The sequence below is a fragment of the Calonectris borealis genome, chromosome 14, assembly GCF_964195595.1.
Source record: "Calonectris borealis chromosome 14, bCalBor7.hap1.2, whole genome shotgun sequence".
In the NCBI taxonomy this organism is placed as follows: Eukaryota; Metazoa; Chordata; class Aves; order Procellariiformes; family Procellariidae; genus Calonectris; species Calonectris borealis.
In genome coordinates this window covers 18,760,308-18,781,682 of record NC_134325.1, presented here as the reverse complement: position 1 = coordinate 18,781,682, position 21,375 = coordinate 18,760,308, and the positions used below count along the sequence as shown (strand labels likewise).

The window sequence follows — 21,375 nt, the reverse complement described above, 5'->3', positions numbered from 1 at the left end:
GTAAAGGTCTGGATTTCGATATAAATCCAACATATTCCAATATCATTGATGTCTTTTTTTTTTTGTCAAATGGCTCATCTCTTTTGAATGGCTGATTGCTGATTCAGTCCCCGTTTTCAGCCGTAGCGTCACCCACGTACTGAGATAAGTCAGCTATTTTCAGTCTTTGCGCCACACAAACACCAGGTGAGTTGAACCATGAGTACTGTACATGGTAAGACTTTTCCCTTTCCAACTTGAAGATGGGTGTTAACAGAATGATAACGAGCTATTCTTAGCTAATTGTGTTATAATGAAGCAGAATGCTTCTCAACTACAACAGTGGACCTACAAATCCTTCCAGTCTTACTCATCTAGGGTCAGGGGTTTTTGTCTTGAGGGGAGAAAACAACCCTCTGCCATGAGGCATAGCAAGTTAGTGAGTGGGAAGGGATCCAGAGGTGTTAGAAATTCTGCCCTAATTTATCCAGGCCTTTGTGCTGTCGCTGTGATAAGCACAAACTGAAAAAAAAGTTTCCAAAAATGGCTCGACACGTGTAGATATTCCGTGAACTCCATTCCAGAAGCTGATATAAATGTAATGGAAGGTGAGATCATGTCACTTACAAAGAGGCTTTTACAAATCATCACCATTTGCTGGGTAAGTATTGCCCTGAGAGTTTTTTCGTGTTACAGTTCATGATTTTGATGCTTAGCTTCACTTGGTCTGAGATCTTTGGGGATTTACATACTTCTTCCTGGACTTGGATGCTGTTTGCCTCTTTGAAGGAATTCCAAAGGGTCTCTTAGGGTAAGGTAATTCAGGTTTGACTGCATGGTTGCAGGGAAACGTGCAGATGTTCTTCATTGCTGGAAGGATCGGTGGTGTGCAAAGAACCCTTAGTCTAGCTGAAGCCTGGAAGAACACTTCAACAGTGTTTGCTGTCTGGACATCAGGCCTTTTGCAGAAACCAAAAGGAAGTTCTCTGCTAATTTTACTTAATTTTGCATTGGGAATTAGAAAAATAAAAATTGAAACTAAAAGTAAAGCAAATTTAGGAAATTTATTTAGGAACTTCATCTGGTGAAAAGATTTCCAAACAGCTGCTTTGTGAAAATGATTATTAAACCTATACATTCAGCAGCTGTAAAGCAGTAACGTGACTCAATGAATGAAAATTTTAAGTAGTGCTCTTTATCAGTTCATTCACCTTGTGATTGATGATAAGCAAAGCAAGATAATTAAAAAAAAAAGGGAAATGAACAAATTCAGCTGTTGGTTTTATTAGTGTCAGTGGCTTCTCTGGAATCTGATCAATAGTGAGTAGAAGTGTGAACAATTGCTGCCAGCACCCTGAAGTGTAACCGGTACAGATCAGCGGGGGTTTCCCTATGAATTTTGTTTCTCTGAGTATGGCTGTACTGACCTTAGTTTTACATGTAAAGCTATATGTGAAATGCTGTGTGTATGAATGAATAGGAATATTATTTCTTGCCACGGAGGATTGAACGTCTTGGTCCTATCCAGCCTTCTTTAGAGCCAAGGAGCGATGCTGAGCTCTCAGAGCTTTGTAACATTTCTCTGCTTTAAAATTATTCTTGAATTCTAGTATCTCATCTGATGTCATTTCTGATGTATTTAAGAAGTGAGTTTCCTTTTGGTTTACATTGGTGGAGTCAGACTGGGTGTGCAATGTTGGATACTGCTGGTAACTGGTTGGTTTATTGCATTCTAAAAGCCTTTTCCTGAGGGTTTTAGAAGAAAATAACAAGTCATGGCAACATGAATGAATGTTCCAAAATACCGGCTGCTAGAACTACTGGTTAAACATTCCTCTATTAAAGCTGTTAGCAAATTTATGTGATAAAATTATTCTGCTTCCTCATGTGAAAAAGAATCTTCCAGTCGCAGGCACATCAAGAAGAATTAAAATGATTTTTCTTATTTAAAATAATGTCATATTTTTGAATTATGCTTCCTTTTCACCTGCGAGCCTTGGGATCAGTCACGTCATAGCCTTGCCTTGTAAAGCATATGGGAAAGGATTGATCGCCAGGAACTTCATGCAGCTCAAACTTTAAAAACCAAAACCGTTCCTGTTTGTAAATCTCCAGGGACTTTGGTATTCCTGCAGGGATCCTCTGAAGAGCGTGAGGTATTTTAAACCCCACAAACAGGGCAGCATGAATTGGTTGCAGAGCAGACCCTAATGCTGGTGGCGGTTCTGCCACCGCTCCTGGCCTGTGCCCAGAGCACTCAGGTGGAACTCTGATGCCACCAGAAGTCAAATACATTTTTGCTTTAATCGCAAAAATGATGCTTAATACATTTTTGCGTTGTTAGGGACCAGAACTTCGCTGGACAAGTGCTGTTTTCCATTCCTTTCCCATTTCTGAAGTACCCCTCCTTACCAAGTGAAGTGCAAGAGGAGGAGAAAGAAAATCCTTCCCTCTCCTTGACTGCCTAAAGAGGCAATCGTACAGTCCTAAAAATAACCAAGGAATCCGAAAGAGAAGTCTTGGTGAAATGCAGGCCCCCCCTCGGTGGGAGTTTTGCCATGAATTTCAATGAGTTCAGGACTTCGTCTGATGTGTTGGCCAACTGCTGAAGCTGCGTTGTTCCCGGCGGTTGTGCCAGCTGCCTCTTGTTCTGTTTCCCAGAATAACCACTTCAATCAGGTATTTACCACTTACAGATATGGAACAGGTCCTCTGGTGAGCACTTCACGTTACAGAGGAGCTGGCGTTCAAAAACACACAGCAAACGCTTCCCTGAAACTTTTTGTGTGGGTTATTTTTAGTTGTTTGTTGAAGATTGACGATGACCCTCTAAGAAAAAGGCAAATTTAAACATGCCGCTAGGGAACAACTGCGATCTTTGAAGTAATGACTGTTTGGTGATTCTTGGTTACCATCTAACTGCTAACATTATAACTGGTAGGTGCGTATGATCAATTCATTTTTAACGAATGAATTTTCTAGAAGATAATTCAGCCTTGGAAGAGATGGGGTTGTGCTTGCTGAAGTCCAGGTAGAGCTGACTCTGTACCCTCTGGCTGAACATGTCCCATGGTCACGAGGCCAATTCACAGGACCTCTTGAGGCTACAGCGGAGGGGATTTCCTTTTGGAAACAAGGGCTGCATGTCCTGATTAATTTGCTTCGGTAAAACCTATTCAAGCTGAAATTTATGTGGACACTTAACATGCTTTGCAAGATCGGGGCTTTAGCATAGACTTTGCTGCTTAGGTTTATTCTCTTCCAAAATTATTCTTTTTACAGCAGTTTGATCTCTAAATGATGGAGAGTTGCTTCTGTCCTATTCCCTTCCATCTCCTTCCCCCCAAATTACTGTTTTGCAGCCAAAATTGTGAGGCACTATGTGCGATGACGACGAAACCACCGCCCTTGTGTGTGACAACGGTTCTGGGCTTTGCAAAGCTGGGTTTGCAGGAGATGATGCCCCACGAGCTGTATTTCCATCCATCGTTGGACGTCCTCGACATCAGGTCAGTTGGTACCAAAATGGGAGTGCTGTCTGGTTTGTTTTGGGTGGTTGTTTTGGGTTGGTTTTGGGGTTTTGTGGATTTTTTTTAGCCTTTAGACACGGCAGTGATAAAGCATCAGATTTATTCAGGCAAAACTCCCATCGGCCTTTGTAGTTTAGCTTATAAGGACTGGAGGATTGAGCTGCACATCTTCAATACTTGAGGTAAACGTATTGATCGTTTGGAAAAGGTGTTCTTCAGCCGTACAATGTTGACTATAAAAGAACATGAGTATTTTAATGACATGAAGGTGTCTTATAGGAAAAAAATCAACGCAACTTGCTGGATTAATTAATACTTGCTGTATTAATATAAAGAAAAAAAGATAGGCAGAACATTTCTAGCATGAGAAACCAAATGAATAATAGTGATAAGTTCCTCTTATTGTTCTACTACGCAACAGTATGGCCCAGTAAACTTCCAGACAAGGTCTCTAGCACATCACTTTATCAACTCAAACAGGACTGGAAAGGATAAATGTGGCTTTTCTTGACCTCTGAAAGGGTCTTTCTGCTTAATTAGTTTTTTAACAGTTCCTTTATAAATAGAAGATGCAGATTTTTGTTCATTTTATTAATATCTGAGTCAGATTGTAATTTTCTGGGCTATAAAAAGCCTTCCCTGAAGTTCTGTGTGGTCTTTTGCTGAGCTAAATAAGCCTGGTTTGACAGGCGTAAAATACTAAGCATTTTAAGGAATGCATTTTGAACACCTCTGTGAATTGTTGAAGTTGAATATCAGTTGTTGAAAATGTCCATTCTTTAACCTCTAAGTTGTTTGTTGTCTTTTGGCATGTAATTTTGCACAGCTCAGCAGCTGTATTAATGAACCCATGGGATTAATGAATCCATGAGAAAAATTAAATATTTTTATGCTAGTTGATGAGTAATATTTTACCTCGTACGTTGTTATATTATTTGGGGCAATCATGATAGGCTTCCTAATGCAAGCATGATAAACTTAGTAAAACTATTATTTAGCAAGTGAGTTTTCTTTTAGAAAATTTGTCTGTTTTATATAAACCAATGCTTTTTTTGCAAAATGTATATTTTTCAAAACCATTTCACTTCCAGCAAGGGGGAATCTCACTGTCCAAAGGCAATAGTGGAACTGCCCAGACAGAAAGGGCAACCAAACATATAAAGTAAATCTAGGGAGATTATATCTTTTCCACCTATAATTCCTTCCTTCCTTTTATTCCATCGTGCAATGACGAAGGACCCATCCCTTGTGGAGACCCATGAGTTTGCTGATGCCTGCCTTGGCTGGGCTCCTGCACGGGCATTAGTTGCTCCCGGTGAGATGCCTGCCTTCCTTTCTGAAGCTGCCTTGCCCTTCCTGGTGGGTTGACAGGGGGAGTTAGTACGGAGTAGGCGGTTACCGATAAATTCACATTTTGGTTCCTTGTACATTTTGGGGGTACGTTCTGGAACGGCAGTAGTAGGTAAAATACTAAGTTTTAACTTAAAAATGCTACTCTCTCTCTAATGTGCGTGATAAACTGCACTAATATTAGAATAATATACTTTGCAGGGTGTTATGGTTGGAATGGGTCAAAAAGACAGCTATGTAGGGGATGAAGCACAAAGTAAAAGAGGAATCCTGACGCTGAAGTATCCCATTGAGCATGGAATCATCACTAACTGGGATGACATGGAAAAGGTGGGTGTTTATTTTTAAGGTAATTTTGTTGAGGCATCACCTTATCCAAGACATACAACTTGCTATTAACCTTCTTGCAAACCAGAGGGAAAATCCTTGAAGAATTTGTAATTGCAGGCTGGGTAACGGGATAGCACGATATGCTAGTGCAGGAGTTGGTCAGGTCTTGGTACTTCTAGAGTGACTATCTTTGAAAAAGTAAATCCTTATTACTCATCAGATTTGGCAGTATGTTATAAAAGTTAGGCTTTATACATGCTGGTTTTGGTCTTGAAGTTCATACTGAGGCAGAACGGTTGACAGTGATAGAGAGTAGCTAAAGTGAAAAAAAAAAATACAGGTTGCGATTCATCAGAGGTGAATCAGTGGAATATTAAAGATGCACTACTTAAGTTGGGAACAAAACCTGTGAGGTGGAGGGGAGATTTTCCCTCCTCACTACTTGCCTACATGAACAAGACGATGGGCGATGGCTGCATCTTGTATTGCGTATGACATTCTCACTGTCAATTAAAGAGGAAAAGACAGATTGGGGCTTCTTATCCCTGTACTAATTCTTTGAGAGTGGGATGTATTTTTTTCCTGAAGCATGTTTTTCTGTTGCCAATTCCAGTTAGCTTTTAACGTCTGCATGGCGAGAAGGCATCTTTATTCCCTATCAAGCCTGACTTTCTTGGCATGCGGTTGGTGCAATGACCTCTTTGTGCACTGCCCGCTTAAGGATGTCCCAGAGCAGGCACAGGATGAGGTGTGCTCATGGGGGAAGCTGGAGAGGCAGGAGGAGTCCTAAGGGCTCTCTCGCTCTGCTAAATATCTCTGATATCCCGTATGTCCTGGTCTGTTCAGGAAGCGTCTGAGTCTGTATGTGGAAATATTGTACGTATTCTTTAAAGACAGGATTGCAATTCATAGAATCACAGAATCATTAAGGTTGGAAAAGACCTCTAAGATCATCGAGTCCAACCATCAACCCAACACCCCCATGCCCACTAAACCATGTCCCTAAGCGCCTCATCTACCCGTCTTTTAAATACCTCCAGGGATGGGGACTCCACCACTTCCCTGGGCAGCCTGTTCCGAGGCCTGACCACTCTTTCAGTAAAGAAATTTTTCCTAATGTCCAATCTAAACCTCCCCTGGCGCAACTTGAGGCCATTTCCTCTCGTCCAGTCCCTTGTCATCTCCAGGTGGAACGGTATGGGAAGGAAACTCCGCAAGCAAATGCCTCTAGTAATGTTTTCCTGTGGAAAATACCACTGAAAGGGAGACACGGGGCCGGTGGCGTTCTGTACTCATGCTTGCTGAGAGGAGGTGTATACAATTATAATACATATATCTAAAGTCAGTTATTGTGTCATATTCATGCACCCAAATTGATAAGCACCGAGTGTTCCAGCTGAACAGACCCATTGCTCCAACAGGAGCAATGCGAGTTCCTCAATTCATATTTGGAAATAAATTGCCCACCTACTCCTCTAGATGGAAGCATAGTATTTGCATTTCATTATTGCACTGCTTGCTGGGAGGACACCTTGCTTGTTTCTGCAGAGTAGAAAGTCTACCTCGTACATCCCGTTTGGTTGTTCTTCCTGATAATTTTCCTGCTGTCTGCATTCAGCAAGAAATTATATTTCCCTGTAGGGAAAAAAAAAAATTAAAATAAAATTGGAGATCACTATTTAGTGTTCTTCCCTCGGCGATTGGTCTCTGCATCTAGAAATTGTCCTGTGTATAACCGGTGTGTGTTCTTTTTCTGCGTCATGCTGGATGCTAGAGCAGACTATCTAAAATCTAGCTAGGAAAAGGAATTAGAGAAGGTAAAAACGGTGGCATGTGCTTTACTGTAGTGTAAACTCACGGCTAGATTGATTGGTTTTAGGGTGTAATGTGGTGGGGGCTTCTGGCAGCGCTGTAATTCAAATAATGGTCAGGCGCTATACGGGTTCTTGTAGTTTGAACTTTTCTTCTCTTTGTCACTTAAACGGATGAAGGAATTACTTGTGAAAGTGGGTCCCTAGCCCAAACTTACCTTCTTCTGGCACGCAGCTTGCAACACGCCGTGGCTGGCAAAGATGCCCCAAGAGCCCTGAGCTGTGCTCGGACTTCTCGCTGAGCCCCGGAGCAGAGCGGGACAGAGCGCGGAGGCGGCTTTCAAGTGAATGAGCAACAAATAGGAAAAAGAAGCATGAGAGAAAGGCAGTGGTGGGGAAGAGACAAGAAACAGCGGTGCTAACTTTTGTGATTATTGCAAATATGAAAAAAAGCATGGTTGTTTTTTGTATCAGGGCTTCCCGATTCAATCATATATGTCAATGTAACACACACACACACGTACACATGTGTGCACACACTCTTATGGCTGAGAGAAGTTCCGAAATGCAATTCCTAAAGTTTTGATGCTAAGGGAATATCTTTTGTATATGCATACATATTCCCTTCCTCCCCCTCCCCCCCCTCAAGATTTTTAAACCAGTTGCGTGATTTTGATCCAAACTGCAGATTTCTTTCCAATGCTTGGAAATCACACTGCTAAAAGCGTCACGATGTAGAAGAAACAAGAGAACTACTGGGTAACGTGCCAAAAATGCACTACCATGCCTTTGTCCCAGTGCCCAACCATCCACACGTTACAAAAAGAGGGGGGTCACCAAAATACGAGGCTGAGTGCGCATGTGTGCGAGAGGAAGCCAGAGCGAGGATGCCGCGGGACGTGCAGACGGTCCTGTGAATGGAGGAGGAGAACATGTCGGCGATGAAATGAAGCATTCTTCTTCTCCTGTGCTTCAATTCACAATATTCAAATTGGGACTGCTCTGTGTTCCGCTGGATAATAATACAGGGCATTGTACATCACTGTTCGTTTGTTCACAGCAGCTGAGCTGACAACGTATGGCAGGGAAAGCGTAGGGATGGAGCCTTTTCTGGCTCTGGTGACTACATAAATGTTTAATGTAAGTGTTGGAATAATTCTTCCTCAGTAATTTCTCTTTGCTATTGTGCTTGCTGCTTACATTTAATTGTCATGACCTATAAAATCCAAGACTGAGCTATTTTTGTTTCCAGTAGAATATCATTATCCATTAATGTTATGGTCGAATCTAATGGGCTGTACAGTGCCTAATCCAGCCTGGTTTTGAGGAAAATCCTGCAAACTGCCCAAGGTTTAGGCAGGGTCCTGCTTTATGAGTCCAGGTTTATTCCTCGCTGCTGAAATCACCAGTACTTTGTTAATTATGTAAGCACGGAGGTTTCCTTCTCTTCCTTTAGTTCTTCCCTATCTGAAATGCCAGTCTTTTTCTTCTTCTCTCTTTAACTTTCACATGACTACTTTCTGTTTTATTCAACTTCTCCCTGTATTCTAAACCTTCAAACAGAAGATGGCCTGGCATCCCAAGCCCCAGTTCTGGAAACATCTGATAATTTTCTTTTTAGAGGACTGAGATGGAACTGAAATTTTTTTTAGGGCTGATAATTTTCTTAATAATTCCAGCTCTGGATAGCTATTGACTTTGTAGGTGCTTTGGATTTAGATAAGATCTTTCTTCTACTTAAGTTCATTTTGGAGCAGAGCAGTATACTTGGTTCCAGGATATTAATCAAATAAACTTACCCATAAAACTATCCTAATGTTTTGTGCTCAGAAGTAAACTTGTTGGGTCAGGCAAAGCTGGAATAGGATTAAAAATAGAAAAAAAAAAAGAAATAAGATAGGAAAGAATTGAACAAGACGAAAAGAAATGTTTGATCATGTTACTGAACAGTCTGTCTTTCAGCCGGCATCAAGAAAAAAATCCCTTCAGTTCCTCACAGCCGTAGTCCTCAGACAATCAAAGCCTGCATCGTCTGATACAGGTAGCACCTTCCAACGTGAAAAAAACACAACAGTACTTTACAGACTGTGACTAAGAAATTTAGTTTCTCTATAGTAAGAGAGTTCGATTCAGGATTTACTGGATGAAATATCTGTGGCATGAAGGGCCTTTCGCTTCTCTGGAAATAATTAGGTTTCTAAAGAGCATCTTGGCAATGACTTGCAACTGGATCAGTCTCCAAGCAGCTTGAAGTGGAGCAGTCTTTCCAGGTCTCACAACTCAGTGCTTGGCTCAGCTTCTGCATCAGAGCACTGGGGTGGGAACTACCCAGAACTGACTGCTTAGAAGGGATGATCTGATTAGGGAATCCTCACTGGAAGGACTCCTTCGTGTAGGTTGTATTCTGTTGTTACATACAGTAGAAACTCCATGGTTTTGGTTCTAATTTGGAGTTGAATTTGGCAGATTTGCTCTTGCATGCTTTCTGTCTATTTTAATGTGTCTGTAAAAAAAATAATCACTCAGACTTGTATTTGAAAAGCTTTCTGTGTAGTTCTGTGGACAGAAGAAATGATTTTCAGAACACTTTCCTAAAGCGATTTTCATTTTTAGATTTGGCATCATTCTTTCTACAACGAGCTCCGGGTTGCGCCGGAGGAACACCCCGTCCTGCTGACCGAGGCCCCCTTGAATCCCAAGGCCAACCGTGAAAAAATGACTCAGGTAATCGTCTGAATGTTGTGCCGCAGATCATCGCTGCACAGCAGCAGCTGTAAATATAAATAGTCCTGGGTATTCAACTTCTTAATCTGGGAGATAATCCCTTCAGGGCTAGTGTGGTTGGCGTGCTGGCTAAGCCATGGTGAGAGGGCGAAGGTTTCTGCTGCTCGCGCAAGTTCTCTGGATGGCCCTAAAATGTTTTGTAGTTGTGTGTGTCAGTGAGACACGGAACTAGCCTCTTAAAGCTCGAAGTAATTTCCTTCGTTCACAAGATTCTGTGCGTGCTCAGTGCTGAAGCGGGGAAGCTGGAGGCTAAGGTGGCTTCTGATGCTGAGTTTCGGTGTGTAGATAACGTCAACCCAGGATTCATGTAATTTTTTGGGTGGAGTTATGAGTCATAGATGTATTTAAATCTGAGGTTTGCAAGCGCTGTAACACGGGTCATGTACCAGCTGAATCACACTTCTGTGTGAGTTTTGGATCAATGATGCCTGTCACGTGCCTGCCTCTGGCCACCAAGAGTGCTCAACTTGTAGTAGCCCAACTCCTCAGCTCGTGCTGTGCCAGCTCCTGCTTTCTACCCTGAAGACTGTCACCTTATCAACACTTTTGCGTCAGACAAAATGCTAGTTATCATATCAGAATTGCGGTTTTTTTGGAAGATTTGAATAAAGATTTTGTTTGAAGGCCATCACGGAGATGACTTTGTGGAGCTCCCAACTGGAGCACCTCTTCAGGGATCAGGGGAAAAGGTTCAAAAACTGGAGTGTTTGTGCTGGCTTGGGAAAATGAGTCGTCTGAAGCATTCAAACTCAAATGATGCTTTGCTAAACGTTTCTGTCCGTGACATACCCAGTCTGACTTAGCAAACTCAGATCAGAACCAGAAGTCCACCTCTGAAGTTTGTATATTTTAGAGCAGCCTTCTGGCCAAAAGTCCACGTCATAAATTTAGCCAGTGCTGTAACCAGAAGTAACTGTGATTTAAATACAGATATAGGTATAAAATCACCTGGGAAAACTAGATGTGGCTCCGCACTTCCCTGTGTGCCCACTTTTGGCATATATTTAATAGGAAGATTATGCATCAATTTAGCGACAGTGTAAATAAAGTAATTAAGGAGTGAGCTTGACAGCACGCATTACTGGGAGGTAATACAACTGGGAGATAATAAACCACAACAGACCCTAAGAAAAGCCTAGTTTGTAACAACCAGGAAGTGTCTGGTTCATACAGTAGACATGTCTAGGACTGTTTCTCTGTCATTATACTGTAATGACAGGTCCTGTTTTCAAGATCGTTTAAAGGCTTATTGTTTATTACTGATTGCATTAAATTCATTACGTTAATTAACTGTGAAATATCGGTAATTCGTGTATTCTTTAATTGAAAGCATACTTTTCATTAAAAGTAGACTTCATTGGCAAAGGTATTAGCTTATGAAATCCAAAGTTTAAGTTTAACCCCTTGATGTCAGTGGCTCTGACGGGTACAGTGGTGATGGTTCGGTCACCATCCCTGGGGGTATTTAAACGACGTCTAGATGTGGGACTTAGGGACATGGTTTAGTGGTGGACTTGGCAGTGTGAGGTTTAGGGTTGGACTGGATGATCTTAAAGGTCTTCTCCAACCTAAGGGATTCTGTGATTCTATGAAACGTGGTCACAGCAGCACCACTAGTGATGGGGTAGCCCTGCCTAGGGTAGGAGCCATTGGTTTGAGAAGGGATACAGAGTGTTAGTTCACTGTGCGCCCTTAATGGTTTTCCCTAGCAGAGCTCCAGTGGAAGTCCAGCTGGAAACAAATGTTATTCCATCTGCTCGCATAAAGTTGCGGTGTATCTGACACAGGAGATGGAAAGAACTGGAGCCTGTTAGAGTAGAGGAGGTGGGGGATGAGACAAGAGAATACGGCTAAGGTCGCCATAAAGAGAAAAGATAAACAGCTGTGTTTGCTGGGGGGGCAGAATGAGTTTAAAACTAGACCAAGTGAGGTTTTAGCTAGACACCAAAGAAACCCTGATAACAGTCAGTATAGTGTATCGCTAGATTTGTTTGCGGAGGAATCTGTGGATGCTCCAGCAGAGGAATTTCTGAGACAGAACCAAGGCTGTGTCAGGAATGGCTGATTCTTCCTTGAGATGGGAGTAGACAGATTATTCCTCGTGCCTTCTTCCAGCTGTGTCTTCTATAAATTTTTTTATTGTGTGTGTGTATAAACATATGTACATATATATATATACACATACCTTAGATTGCTGCATTTTTGCAGTCCTGCCATCAGGGTATAAAAGTTATCCCAAGGTGTTGTCTTCAATTAATATTATCAGTAAAAATCTGACCTAGTCTGAGGTTAATGGAAAGATATCCGCTGACTTCAGTGATTTTTTTTTTTTTTTTTTTTTAAATGAAATCCTAAAGAAAACATAGCGTGCTGTTCACAGAAGAACCATGGTTCAGGAGGGGACTCGGGAGTATAACTGGCAGTATTCATTTAAAAAAAAAAAAAAAATTACCATCTCTCCAGATACTCTTAAGTGTAGATCCTAAAGGTTTTCAAATTCTTCATTCCAGATTATGTTTGAGACGTTCAATGTGCCAGCCATGTATGTAGCAATTCAGGCAGTGCTGTCTCTGTATGCATCTGGAAGAACAACTGGTGAGTCTTTCTGGGAGTTGTATTTTCCACGTGTCCTTCTCTCGTGGATGTATATGCAGGTACGCAACACAGATATATGTTGATTATGATGCACCAGCTGTGCATTAAGGAGAACCGATAGCCACATGGAAACTGAATGCTCCCACCACGCTGTGCAGGTGCCTCTTTGTTGTTTTCAACTCCGTGGCCGGTATGGGTGTAGATTTATGACTTTCTGCTTCAACAGCTCAAGTGACTATAGCTCAACTATATGAACAGATGAAAGATGGTACAGTTCGATATGCCTTTAATGGCACAGCATAGAGAATAGGCTGTATCTTAACTAGATTGTTCCAAACCCACAGTTCCTTCTTACTTTAGACCTACCTCTATTGTTAAGCTCCATTCCCAGTAGAAAAAACCCACAAACATTCAGTAGCTAAATGAAAATATTTCATTTAAATGTTGAATTTCAATCACCTAATGATGTCTGCTGTTAAGCGATCATTAGAATTAGCATGGAGGTCCCTTCTTATTGCCATTTGGAGTCTGATCAAGCATTGAGACGATAAATTACTTCTTAGCAATGCTTGAGTCTTCATATACTTTGAAAAAAATTAAAATACCATCTGTCTTTGTAGCCTGATGCCACAATAAAGTTTTGTATAAAAAGATCGTCAGCTTACAGGAATTACAATTGTCATAAATACTTGGTTTATATTTAAAATTCAACTATTTGTATGCGTGTTTGGTATCAGAAATGCTTTATTCATTTTGAGTGGAAAACATGTGCTTCATTTCCTATCCAAGAATATAAGTAACATGGCTGCGCACAGATGAACCGTTGTTATATTTTCCCTAATGGGGTGGTTTATTTTAATGGCAGATTCAAATTTTTAATTTTATAGATAGACTTTTATTTACAGTTTGTACATTATATCATGTCTGTAAAGCGCTAGGGGTCATCTGAAATGAAAGCCTTTGCATCCGTGTAAGATCATTATTGCCAGCATCTGTTCAGCAAGAACAATACAATCAAATTGCTGAACGTTACACGTCTTTTTTCCCCAAACACAGTTGCTGCTTAGTTTGTGCTAGCGATTTCATCTCATGTGAGCAGCTCTTTAATTATAGAAATGACAGAAGCGATTGCCACGTGAGCATCTTTATTTGTTGTTGCATGTTTCCATTGAGAATATGGAGTGTGTGGAGACCCCGTATCAGTGGGGAATAACCAGCTTCTCCTTTTCGTTCACTTTCCAGGAATAGTTTTGGATTCCGGGGATGGTGTCACACACAATGTGCCTATCTACGAGGGCTATGCCTTGCCTCACGCCATCATGAGACTCGATCTGGCAGGCAGAGACCTGACTGACTATCTCATGAAAATTCTTACGGAGAGAGGCTACTCTTTTGTCACCACTGGTAACGAGCTGTGCTTTGGGTGCACTTTGCATAGGTTTGCTCTCTTAGTTGTCTTATTATGCAGGAAACATGTACCTGGCGAGATGCATCAAAATCCCTATCACTAGGTTGGCCTGGGCAGAACACCTCATGTTAGCTAACGGGGTTTTCCTGACTTGGGCTTCCAGCATCTATGTTGAGCATCAAGGATGAGGGTGCCATCTCGTTAGGAAATCCGAAGTCACTGGCAAATATAACTGGTTGTTGTGTTTGATCATACCCCCTCCGCAGACAAAGGAACAGAGTTAGGAGCTGGTAATGGATGAACCTCTGGAGATTTGATCAAGGTTTTGGGACATAAACATGTAAACATTTATCTTTACAGTATTCTGTAGTACAACGTATCTTTTATTTGCTGATGAGGGAAATTTGGCAATGCAAAGGGAAAGTCATGCTGCTGAGACAACAGAGAGGTCAGAACCCAATGACCTGTGTGACCGTCATGAACTCGGGGAAACATGCGTGAGAAAATCTGTGTCCTGGCTGTCATACTGTATGTTGATTAAAAACTTGTTGGCTGTCTGCAGCGGAACGGGAGATTGTGAGAGATGTCAAGGAGAAGCTTTGTTATGTGGCTTTGGATTTTGAAAATGAAATGGCAACTGCTGCTTCCTCCTCCTCTCTTGAGAAGAGCTATGAGCTTCCTGATGGACAAGTCATCACCATTGGGAATGAACGGTTCCGATGCCCAGAAACTCTCTTCCAGCCATCCTTCATAGGTGGGACAGAACTTTTTCTTTCTAGGGACTTGACAGAGAATGAAAAGGAGAATTTCTTAGGAAGTATAGACAGCCTTCAGCTGTAGAAACGGAGGTATTTATCCTCAAATGTCCTTAAAACATGCAGCTTCCAGTGACTTAATCAGTTTTTTAGAAGCTATGAACACTGCTGCTACAGCTGCTGGGCAAAAAGATGCCTGTCCGTTTAGAAATACCTGCATTCGAAGATGGTTTCAACCTCTTATAAATGCAGTAGAGTTTCTAAGATGATGTTTTAGAGTACTGTCAGAAGATCACGCTTTTTTTCTTGACTGGCTGATATATAACTGCACAGCGCTTCTTATGTGGGTTTTTCATCTAGATGCTGCTTCCGTTTATCATTTTATTATATTAATCTGTAATTTAATCACACAAAATCAAATTGTACATTATTTTCCAGTAGTTTTATCTATAGTGTTAAAATTCCCATTCTATCCAGTGGAAGACTGCCACTTTATGTGGTAACTCGTACCGCCCTCACAAATTTCCCACTTTCCACTTAAATTCCACTCTTGAGGACTGAGCAAAGTGGCTGCAGGCAGTTTGGCACGATTTCCATTAAACTAAATGGTGAAGCTAGCTACGTTTGTATGTAGAAAGGAAACTATTCAAGCATTAATATAGCTCCAAGTTCTGTATTTGAACATCAGCAGGAGTGATGTTCAAATATTCTGTATTTGAACATCAGCAGGAGAAACTCTCTTTAGCAGATAGAGGGATTTGGCTGCCAGAAGTGGATGGGGGATCAGAGTTGGTGCTCAACAATGGTCGGTATCAGAAACGTAGCGATGGAAATCAGGGTTTCCTGGATCACAGATCTTTGTCAAAATGTGGTGTTAAGCTAGTTAAAAAGTCCAGTACTTAAAGGTCAAACTGTATTCCCAGGACTGTATCTGTTCCTTTTCTTTAGCAAAAAATAGTACCATAAGTTAACTTCACTGTACTGGCTTTCAGATTAAACCGACGCCTCAAAAGCAAGGTAGCTCACTGAAGTGGGCTTCTATTTCTAGCTAACAGCAAAGATTATAAAAATGGCAAACTATTGCAGTAATGCCTCATTTAAAATTTTTCCTTAAATAATGTTAATTTTTTTTTTTTTACTTGAGGAAGTGAAAAACCCAGTATGAAATCACAATGCGGATCTTTTTTCCTCCCAAGAGTATTTTGCTTGTATAATTACTATGCTGAGATTACAAAGAAGGTGAGGAGTATGTCCTGTCTTTCTCCTTCCTCTCCTAAGCATCACATAGCTTTTTTTTTTTCCTGGAGTTTTCTTAAGGGAGACAGCTTGGACTAGTGAGCCTTCCTTTCGTTTTAGCAGTAAGAAAAAGAAGGAGACAAAGAGAAATAACATAGCGAAACTTCTTTTCACTCAGGGATGGAATCTGCAGGTATCCACGAAACCACTTACAACAGTATTATGAAGTGCGATATTGACATCCGTAAGGATCTCTATGCTAATAACGTCCTCTCTGGAGGAACCACGATGTATCCTGGGATTGGCGATCGTATGCAGAAAGAGATTACAGCTTTGGCTCCAAGTACTATGAAGATTAAGGTAATTTTGAACACCTGCACTTCCAAAAGAAGCTTTTGTTGGAATGTTAGATCTTATAAACAAATCAGAATGTCCGTACGAGAATGTCCAGGTCTTGCATCCCAAGCCCTGACGTTAGGAGAGCCTCTGACAGCCTGCTTAATTAATACCTCTTTTCCAAAGCAGAATTAAAAGAGGGATTTGAGAGGTACTGGAATAAAAATGGTTGCTGAAGCCATGGGAGTTGATGAGGTCATTTTGAGAAGATGCGAGACAACAGTTAAGGAAGAGAGTCCTGTGGAATTCCCAGTGAAATAGGGCTATGAGGGAGAAAAGGGCTACTTGAAAGACATCACCGAACAAGAGAGGAAGGGATGAACCTGGAGAAGACGGAGCTGTAAATACTAACGGGGGCACTGGAGATGATACTGGGAATTTCAGAGGCTTCAAGGCTTAGCTATCAGTGAAAGTCATTAGTGAAAAGGGTGAAAGAATAAATCCAAAATCCAAGCAGCATGCAAAGTCTGCAGCTTGTTAGCTGTTTGAAAGGACCCTTTCGGCTTGGACTCACGACAACGTACAGTGAAATAGGCCCTTTTTATCGGGCAGCAGACGGCATGACACGGAGTGGTGGGAATGGAAACGGGAGCATGTGGAGGCAGGGGTACATCCAGTGTATTTTAACATTTCATGGCTAAGAGGGGTATCGGCAGGAGGTCTTCTAGCTCTACATCTAGTGCTTGGCTAGATACACAGTGCCAGTGTATCTCAACATTTTGGGTTGTTTGTTTTTTTTTTTTACGTAAAAGAATGCCTTTATCCTTAAAAAAAGTGCTCAGACCATTCTGTGTAGTGTTGTCCCAGTGGTCTTCATTTACAACCGAATTAATATTTCAAAACTTCAATTTTCTTTCATATAAGTTTATAATTTTTTGGCAGCTGTGTTATGGGCCACCTGCAGATATCCCATGGGCTGCCATATTTGTCTGCTCATAGCAACATTATAGCATCTCTACCGACTTGAGGTGGAAGACAAAATATGGCAGCCTTCTACCTCTTAGGTGCTTTACTTCATTGGAGTTGTGCTTCTGTGATGGAAAGACTTTCACCTAGTTATTTCATCCAAAGAGATGTTTACTGTGTTATCTGCTTGTCACTTTATTTACAACAGATTGCACTTCTTTTCTAGATGATTGCACCACCAGAACGTAAATACTCTGTCTGGATTGGGGGTTCAATATTGGCATCTCTGTCCACTTTTCAGCAAATGTGGATCAGTAAAGATGAGTATGAGGAAGCTGGCCCCTCTATTGTCCATCGCAAGTGCTTTTGAACACTTCCATCACGTGCTGTCAGTGATAAGTAGCGCTGTTTCTCCACACGTCACCTGCCTTCATTTACCTCTGAGGGTGGTTTGGCTTTCTTCCGCGTGTTAAAAAACCACACTGTACGGATGGCATACGAATTAGCAAATTACTTCTAATTTTTGATGCTAAAATGAGACTAATATTTCAGTGTGTGGGTGTTTGCTAAGATTAATACGAGTAGTTATACTATACATTTTTATAGACCTCCCTTCTCCCACCTTCGTCAGTGTTGCGCTGCGGCCAGGAGGGGCCACACGGTGCTCTGTGTGTCAGTCCCGGCTGACCCATGCTAAGTCTGAGGTAGGCACATACGTGATTCTTTCCAACTCAGACATAATGCAAGATTTAGGTACAGAGAAGGCTTATTTTATGCAGTTAAGTGGCACAGAGGATTGTTCGACGGGGGGTCATTTTACTGAGGATACAGCGGGTTTCTGTGGGTGCCGATGCGCACGTGGGTACCGATTCTTTCAGTAGAGCTTGTATGGATGTCTTGCCTTGGTATCCTGCAACTCTTTGGCAGGAGACCTTTGTCTCCCTGTGACCACCGCTCCCCATCAGTAAGGAGCTTCAACAAGCTTCTGAACTTACATGGAACGGGTTAATTTATTGGACGTATTATTATTGCTTTCTTCATCTCTCTTCCTAAGCAGTTACTGATGTTTCATTTACTTTTGCTATATATGTGCTGTGCCTATGCTAAGCTAATGATTACAGAGTATATAATAACCTTTTGAATATGTTATTGAAATACTGTGGGTTTAATGGATCAATAAAAATGTAATTATCCATGTAAGGCTGCTGTGGCTTACATCAATTTCATAGTGACTAGTTTATCTGTTAAAGATAAAACAATAATTACTAATTTATATTTTAATTTTATTATGAAAAAGGTTTCATTCCCTCTGAGTTTTCTAGCTAAGCAATTTTTAAATGGAAACAGAATTGTTTCATAGTTTCTATTAAAAAAAATAAAATCTTCCTGGATGACAAGTTTTCATACTGTTCTGTATGAAGCTTAGAGTCAGCTATGAAGGTGTTTCTGTTCCAGATACCAGGGAAGTGTGTTCTATATGATTCTGGATGCCGTAGACTTTGAGTTGATGTCATGTCAGGCTTGATGTGCATTTCACGATTTAAATCAAACCTGTCAAGCTCTTGCCAGTAAACACAATACCCTCTTTCCAAAGACGGGGAAAAGATATGAGTTGGATTTACGGACTTCTGAAAATGCATCTAGGGCATGTTTTAAAGAATCGTCTTACTACTGTGAGTTCCAGCTCAGGGTGATCTCATTTCCTTATCCAAATGACCTCTTAATGGTAAAAGCTGAAAGACCTATAAGGGAAGGATTCTTCAAAGGTCTGCTGTAGCCTCCACTACCTAAAAAGCAAAAGAGATTGATCTTGCCTTCATTCCCACTTTTGGAGAGCAGGCAGTTCAAATTGCCAGTATCCATGTCTTCTCAAGCAAATGTAAATCATTGCAAATTTCTCAGCCTCTGGATGAACTTTATTGTCTTGGTCTCAGCTTATATGATTGCTTGCTGCTTAAGTTTATAATAAATCACCTTGCATATAGGAATAGCACTGTTAACTGGCCTTATCGCCTGCCTAAGAAACATAACTTACATTTTAATCTTGACCTCTTGTAGGTGTGATGTTCGAGACCATAAACCTAGGTACTCGCATCTCTGGAGCTGAGTTACATTTGCAATCCCCTGCACTATCAAAGCAAAATTCCTTTCAGTTTGCCAATAATCTACTTGTCCTTGTTTCAATATTAAAAACGAAGGATCATCTTTAGATTTTCAATTTTTTTTTTTAAATATATCCTTTCAGTACATACTTAGAGCTTGTTAATCAGAAAAAAAGAAAAGAAAATGTGTATGTTTTTGTAAGTGGCAAGGGAGGTACACGTTTACAGCATTTGCATATACCTGAAAGAGTTCTTCGGGCTTTTCTTCTTCCCTCCCTTCCCCAGGTCTCCTTCTCTCATTCTCCACAACAGAATTCTCTTCAGTCCTTGGTTGGCATCTCCAGCTCCTGGCACAGCTGGGGCTGAGACGTGAGCTCTCAATGGCTAGAATATGAATCCTCATCCCGCAGCTGACTCCTTTTTCAGTGTGGAAGAGCACGATTATGCTCTGAATACCTCCCTAACAATCTGCATGTGGAATCTTATTCAAAATTAACATGCATTTTGAAAATAGAATTAATTATGTGCTAAGAGCAAATACTGATAAAAATAAGTAAAACCATTTAGCTGTTTGTGTGATTTGGCAAACCTCTGCTTCTCACAGAGGAAATTGCCTTAGCCACCATGCAAGTCCTGCTTTTCTATATGTGGTTGTACAGAGCACTATAGCGGTTGGAATCGAGAGTAGGGAATACCCATAGCCAAGAAAAGAGTTCACAGTTTTCTCCAAACACTCCTCCGGTGTTCCCAACTACTCCTTGGTTACCATTTCACTTTACGATTATCTTTAAACCCTTGGAGGTGTTAACGTTTATACTCTGTGCATGCCTTACGCTGTAATCTGATGTAGAAAATCAGCATGGCTGACGACAAGTATCCTAAATTTGAAAGAGCTTCTGCAGATCATGGCTGTGTAATATCAACAGTGCCACCAGTGCCAAACATTCAGAAGTCATCTGGTTCTGGAGAATGCCTTTCCATTTCAGTTTTCTGATTCAGTAGGCTTTGTGTGTTTAATATTCACTCAGGTTTTCTTCCCTACAGCCATATAGGCTATAAATACCTTCTTTAAAAAACAAACAAACCAAATTTCTCTCAACTTTAGAAGTTAGGACTCGGAAGACACCTCCCCACCGAACTAATGTATCCTGAGGTTCATGATAAATCATGACTTTACCATATCATACCAAGTAGACCTCACGGGCAGAGGTAGTCCAGAAATTTTTATCTTAAGAGCAGATGAACTTGATAGAGAAAGAAGAAAGATCGTCTTCTACAATGAGATTTTAGGTAAGAGCTATATGTATTTTTAATAGTCTATTGTTTCTGTAAGTAACGTCAGCTTGTGGATGAGACATTCCAAAGGCAGAACACTTATCTTCTCAGAAATGTAAGACAGCAAATCAAAGGCTACAAATAACGCTTTGTATGGCTGTGGGCGATCTACTTTATTCAGTCCATGACGATGATTTAATCACATTTTTCTAAAGAGCAGGTAGACTATTACCGAGCGAATTTGCGTCACTATTTTACTTCAAGGTAAGTGTATCGAGACCATCTAACTAGAAGTTATCTTAAGTCTTGAAAATATTTGTATCTTCAGAGCAAAAAGTAAGAGTTACTGTTATAAACTGTCACGGTGAAAGGAAAGTCAACAGCTTGCTCTCTACGGGTCAAGAACGAGTCATATCCTCACTACACACAAACTGATACGATGCAAAGGAAGCGTGTTGCACTGGTCAGAGTTTGTGGAAAATAGCGGCTTGGAAATAGAGTCTTGCAACAGAAACAGTAATGGTAATGACTGTTCTTCACCAGTTTTTTCTAATTTTGAAGACACAAACTGTTCTGCCTCAAGAGCGTGCCTTTTCCTGCTGGCCAAAGCTGTCCGGCGGGGAGCATAAGGTAAAGGGCACGGACCTACTCCTGGTCCCAAAGGAGAATCCTCAGCTGCATTTGGATGGTTTGGGCAAAGAGTCGTCTTCAACAGTGAGCCGTATTCAGTCGCGGATGCTATGTCTTTGTTTTTTGAAGGTACGATTTTTTTTCAGTGTATTTGCAAGGTAAAATTCTTAAAATTCTCAACATATGTTTTGTTAATGCCCCATCCTTTTATTTGACCTTTACTAATGCAATCTTGTATCTTTTCAAAATGTGCTCCCTAAAAGATCATTTTCCTAGCCTGTGCCTTTG

General features: G+C 41.0%; 1 protein-coding gene across 4 annotated transcripts; it reads left to right on the top strand.

The window, feature by feature from the left end:
- Positions 1-402: 402 nt before the first annotated feature.
- LOC142088234 (actin, alpha skeletal muscle B-like) lies at positions 403-18,475 on the top strand. Of its 4 annotated transcripts, none has more exons than XM_075163383.1 (9): positions 403-640; positions 3,342-3,488; positions 5,061-5,189; positions 9,614-9,724; positions 12,295-12,379; positions 13,622-13,783; positions 14,350-14,541; positions 15,957-16,138; positions 17,307-18,475. In XM_075163383.1, exons 2-9 carry the CDS (start codon positions 3,360-3,362, stop codon positions 17,448-17,450), a joined length of 1,134 nt encoding a protein of 377 aa, XP_075019484.1. In that variant the 5' UTR covers positions 403-640; positions 3,342-3,359; the 3' UTR covers positions 17,451-18,475. The 4 variants fall into 4 exon arrangements, with proteins under 4 accessions (XP_075019484.1, XP_075019485.1, XP_075019486.1 ...); XM_075163384.1 differs by lacking the exon at positions 403-640 and adding an exon at positions 672-790 and having other exon boundaries at positions 17,307-18,473; XM_075163385.1 differs by lacking the exons at positions 403-640; positions 3,342-3,488; positions 5,061-5,189 and adding an exon at positions 7,868-8,140 and having other exon boundaries at positions 17,307-18,473.
- Positions 18,476-21,375: the final 2,900 nt, after the last annotated feature.

What these genes read in the sequence shown, in the direction of transcription:
- LOC142088234 (XM_075163383.1), top strand. Translation starts at nt 3,360, where the DNA reads ATGTGCGATGACGACGAAACCACCGCCCTTGTGTGTGACAACGGTTCT. An exon ending in ACCGTGAAAAAATGACTCAG is followed by an intron (nt 9,725 to 12,294) that starts GTAATCGTCTGA and finishes TCTTCATTCCAG; the next exon opens with ATTATGTTTGAGACGTTCAA. An exon ending in TGCATCTGGAAGAACAACTG is followed by an intron (nt 12,380 to 13,621) that starts GTGAGTCTTTCT and finishes TTCACTTTCCAG; the next exon opens with GAATAGTTTTGGATTCCGGG.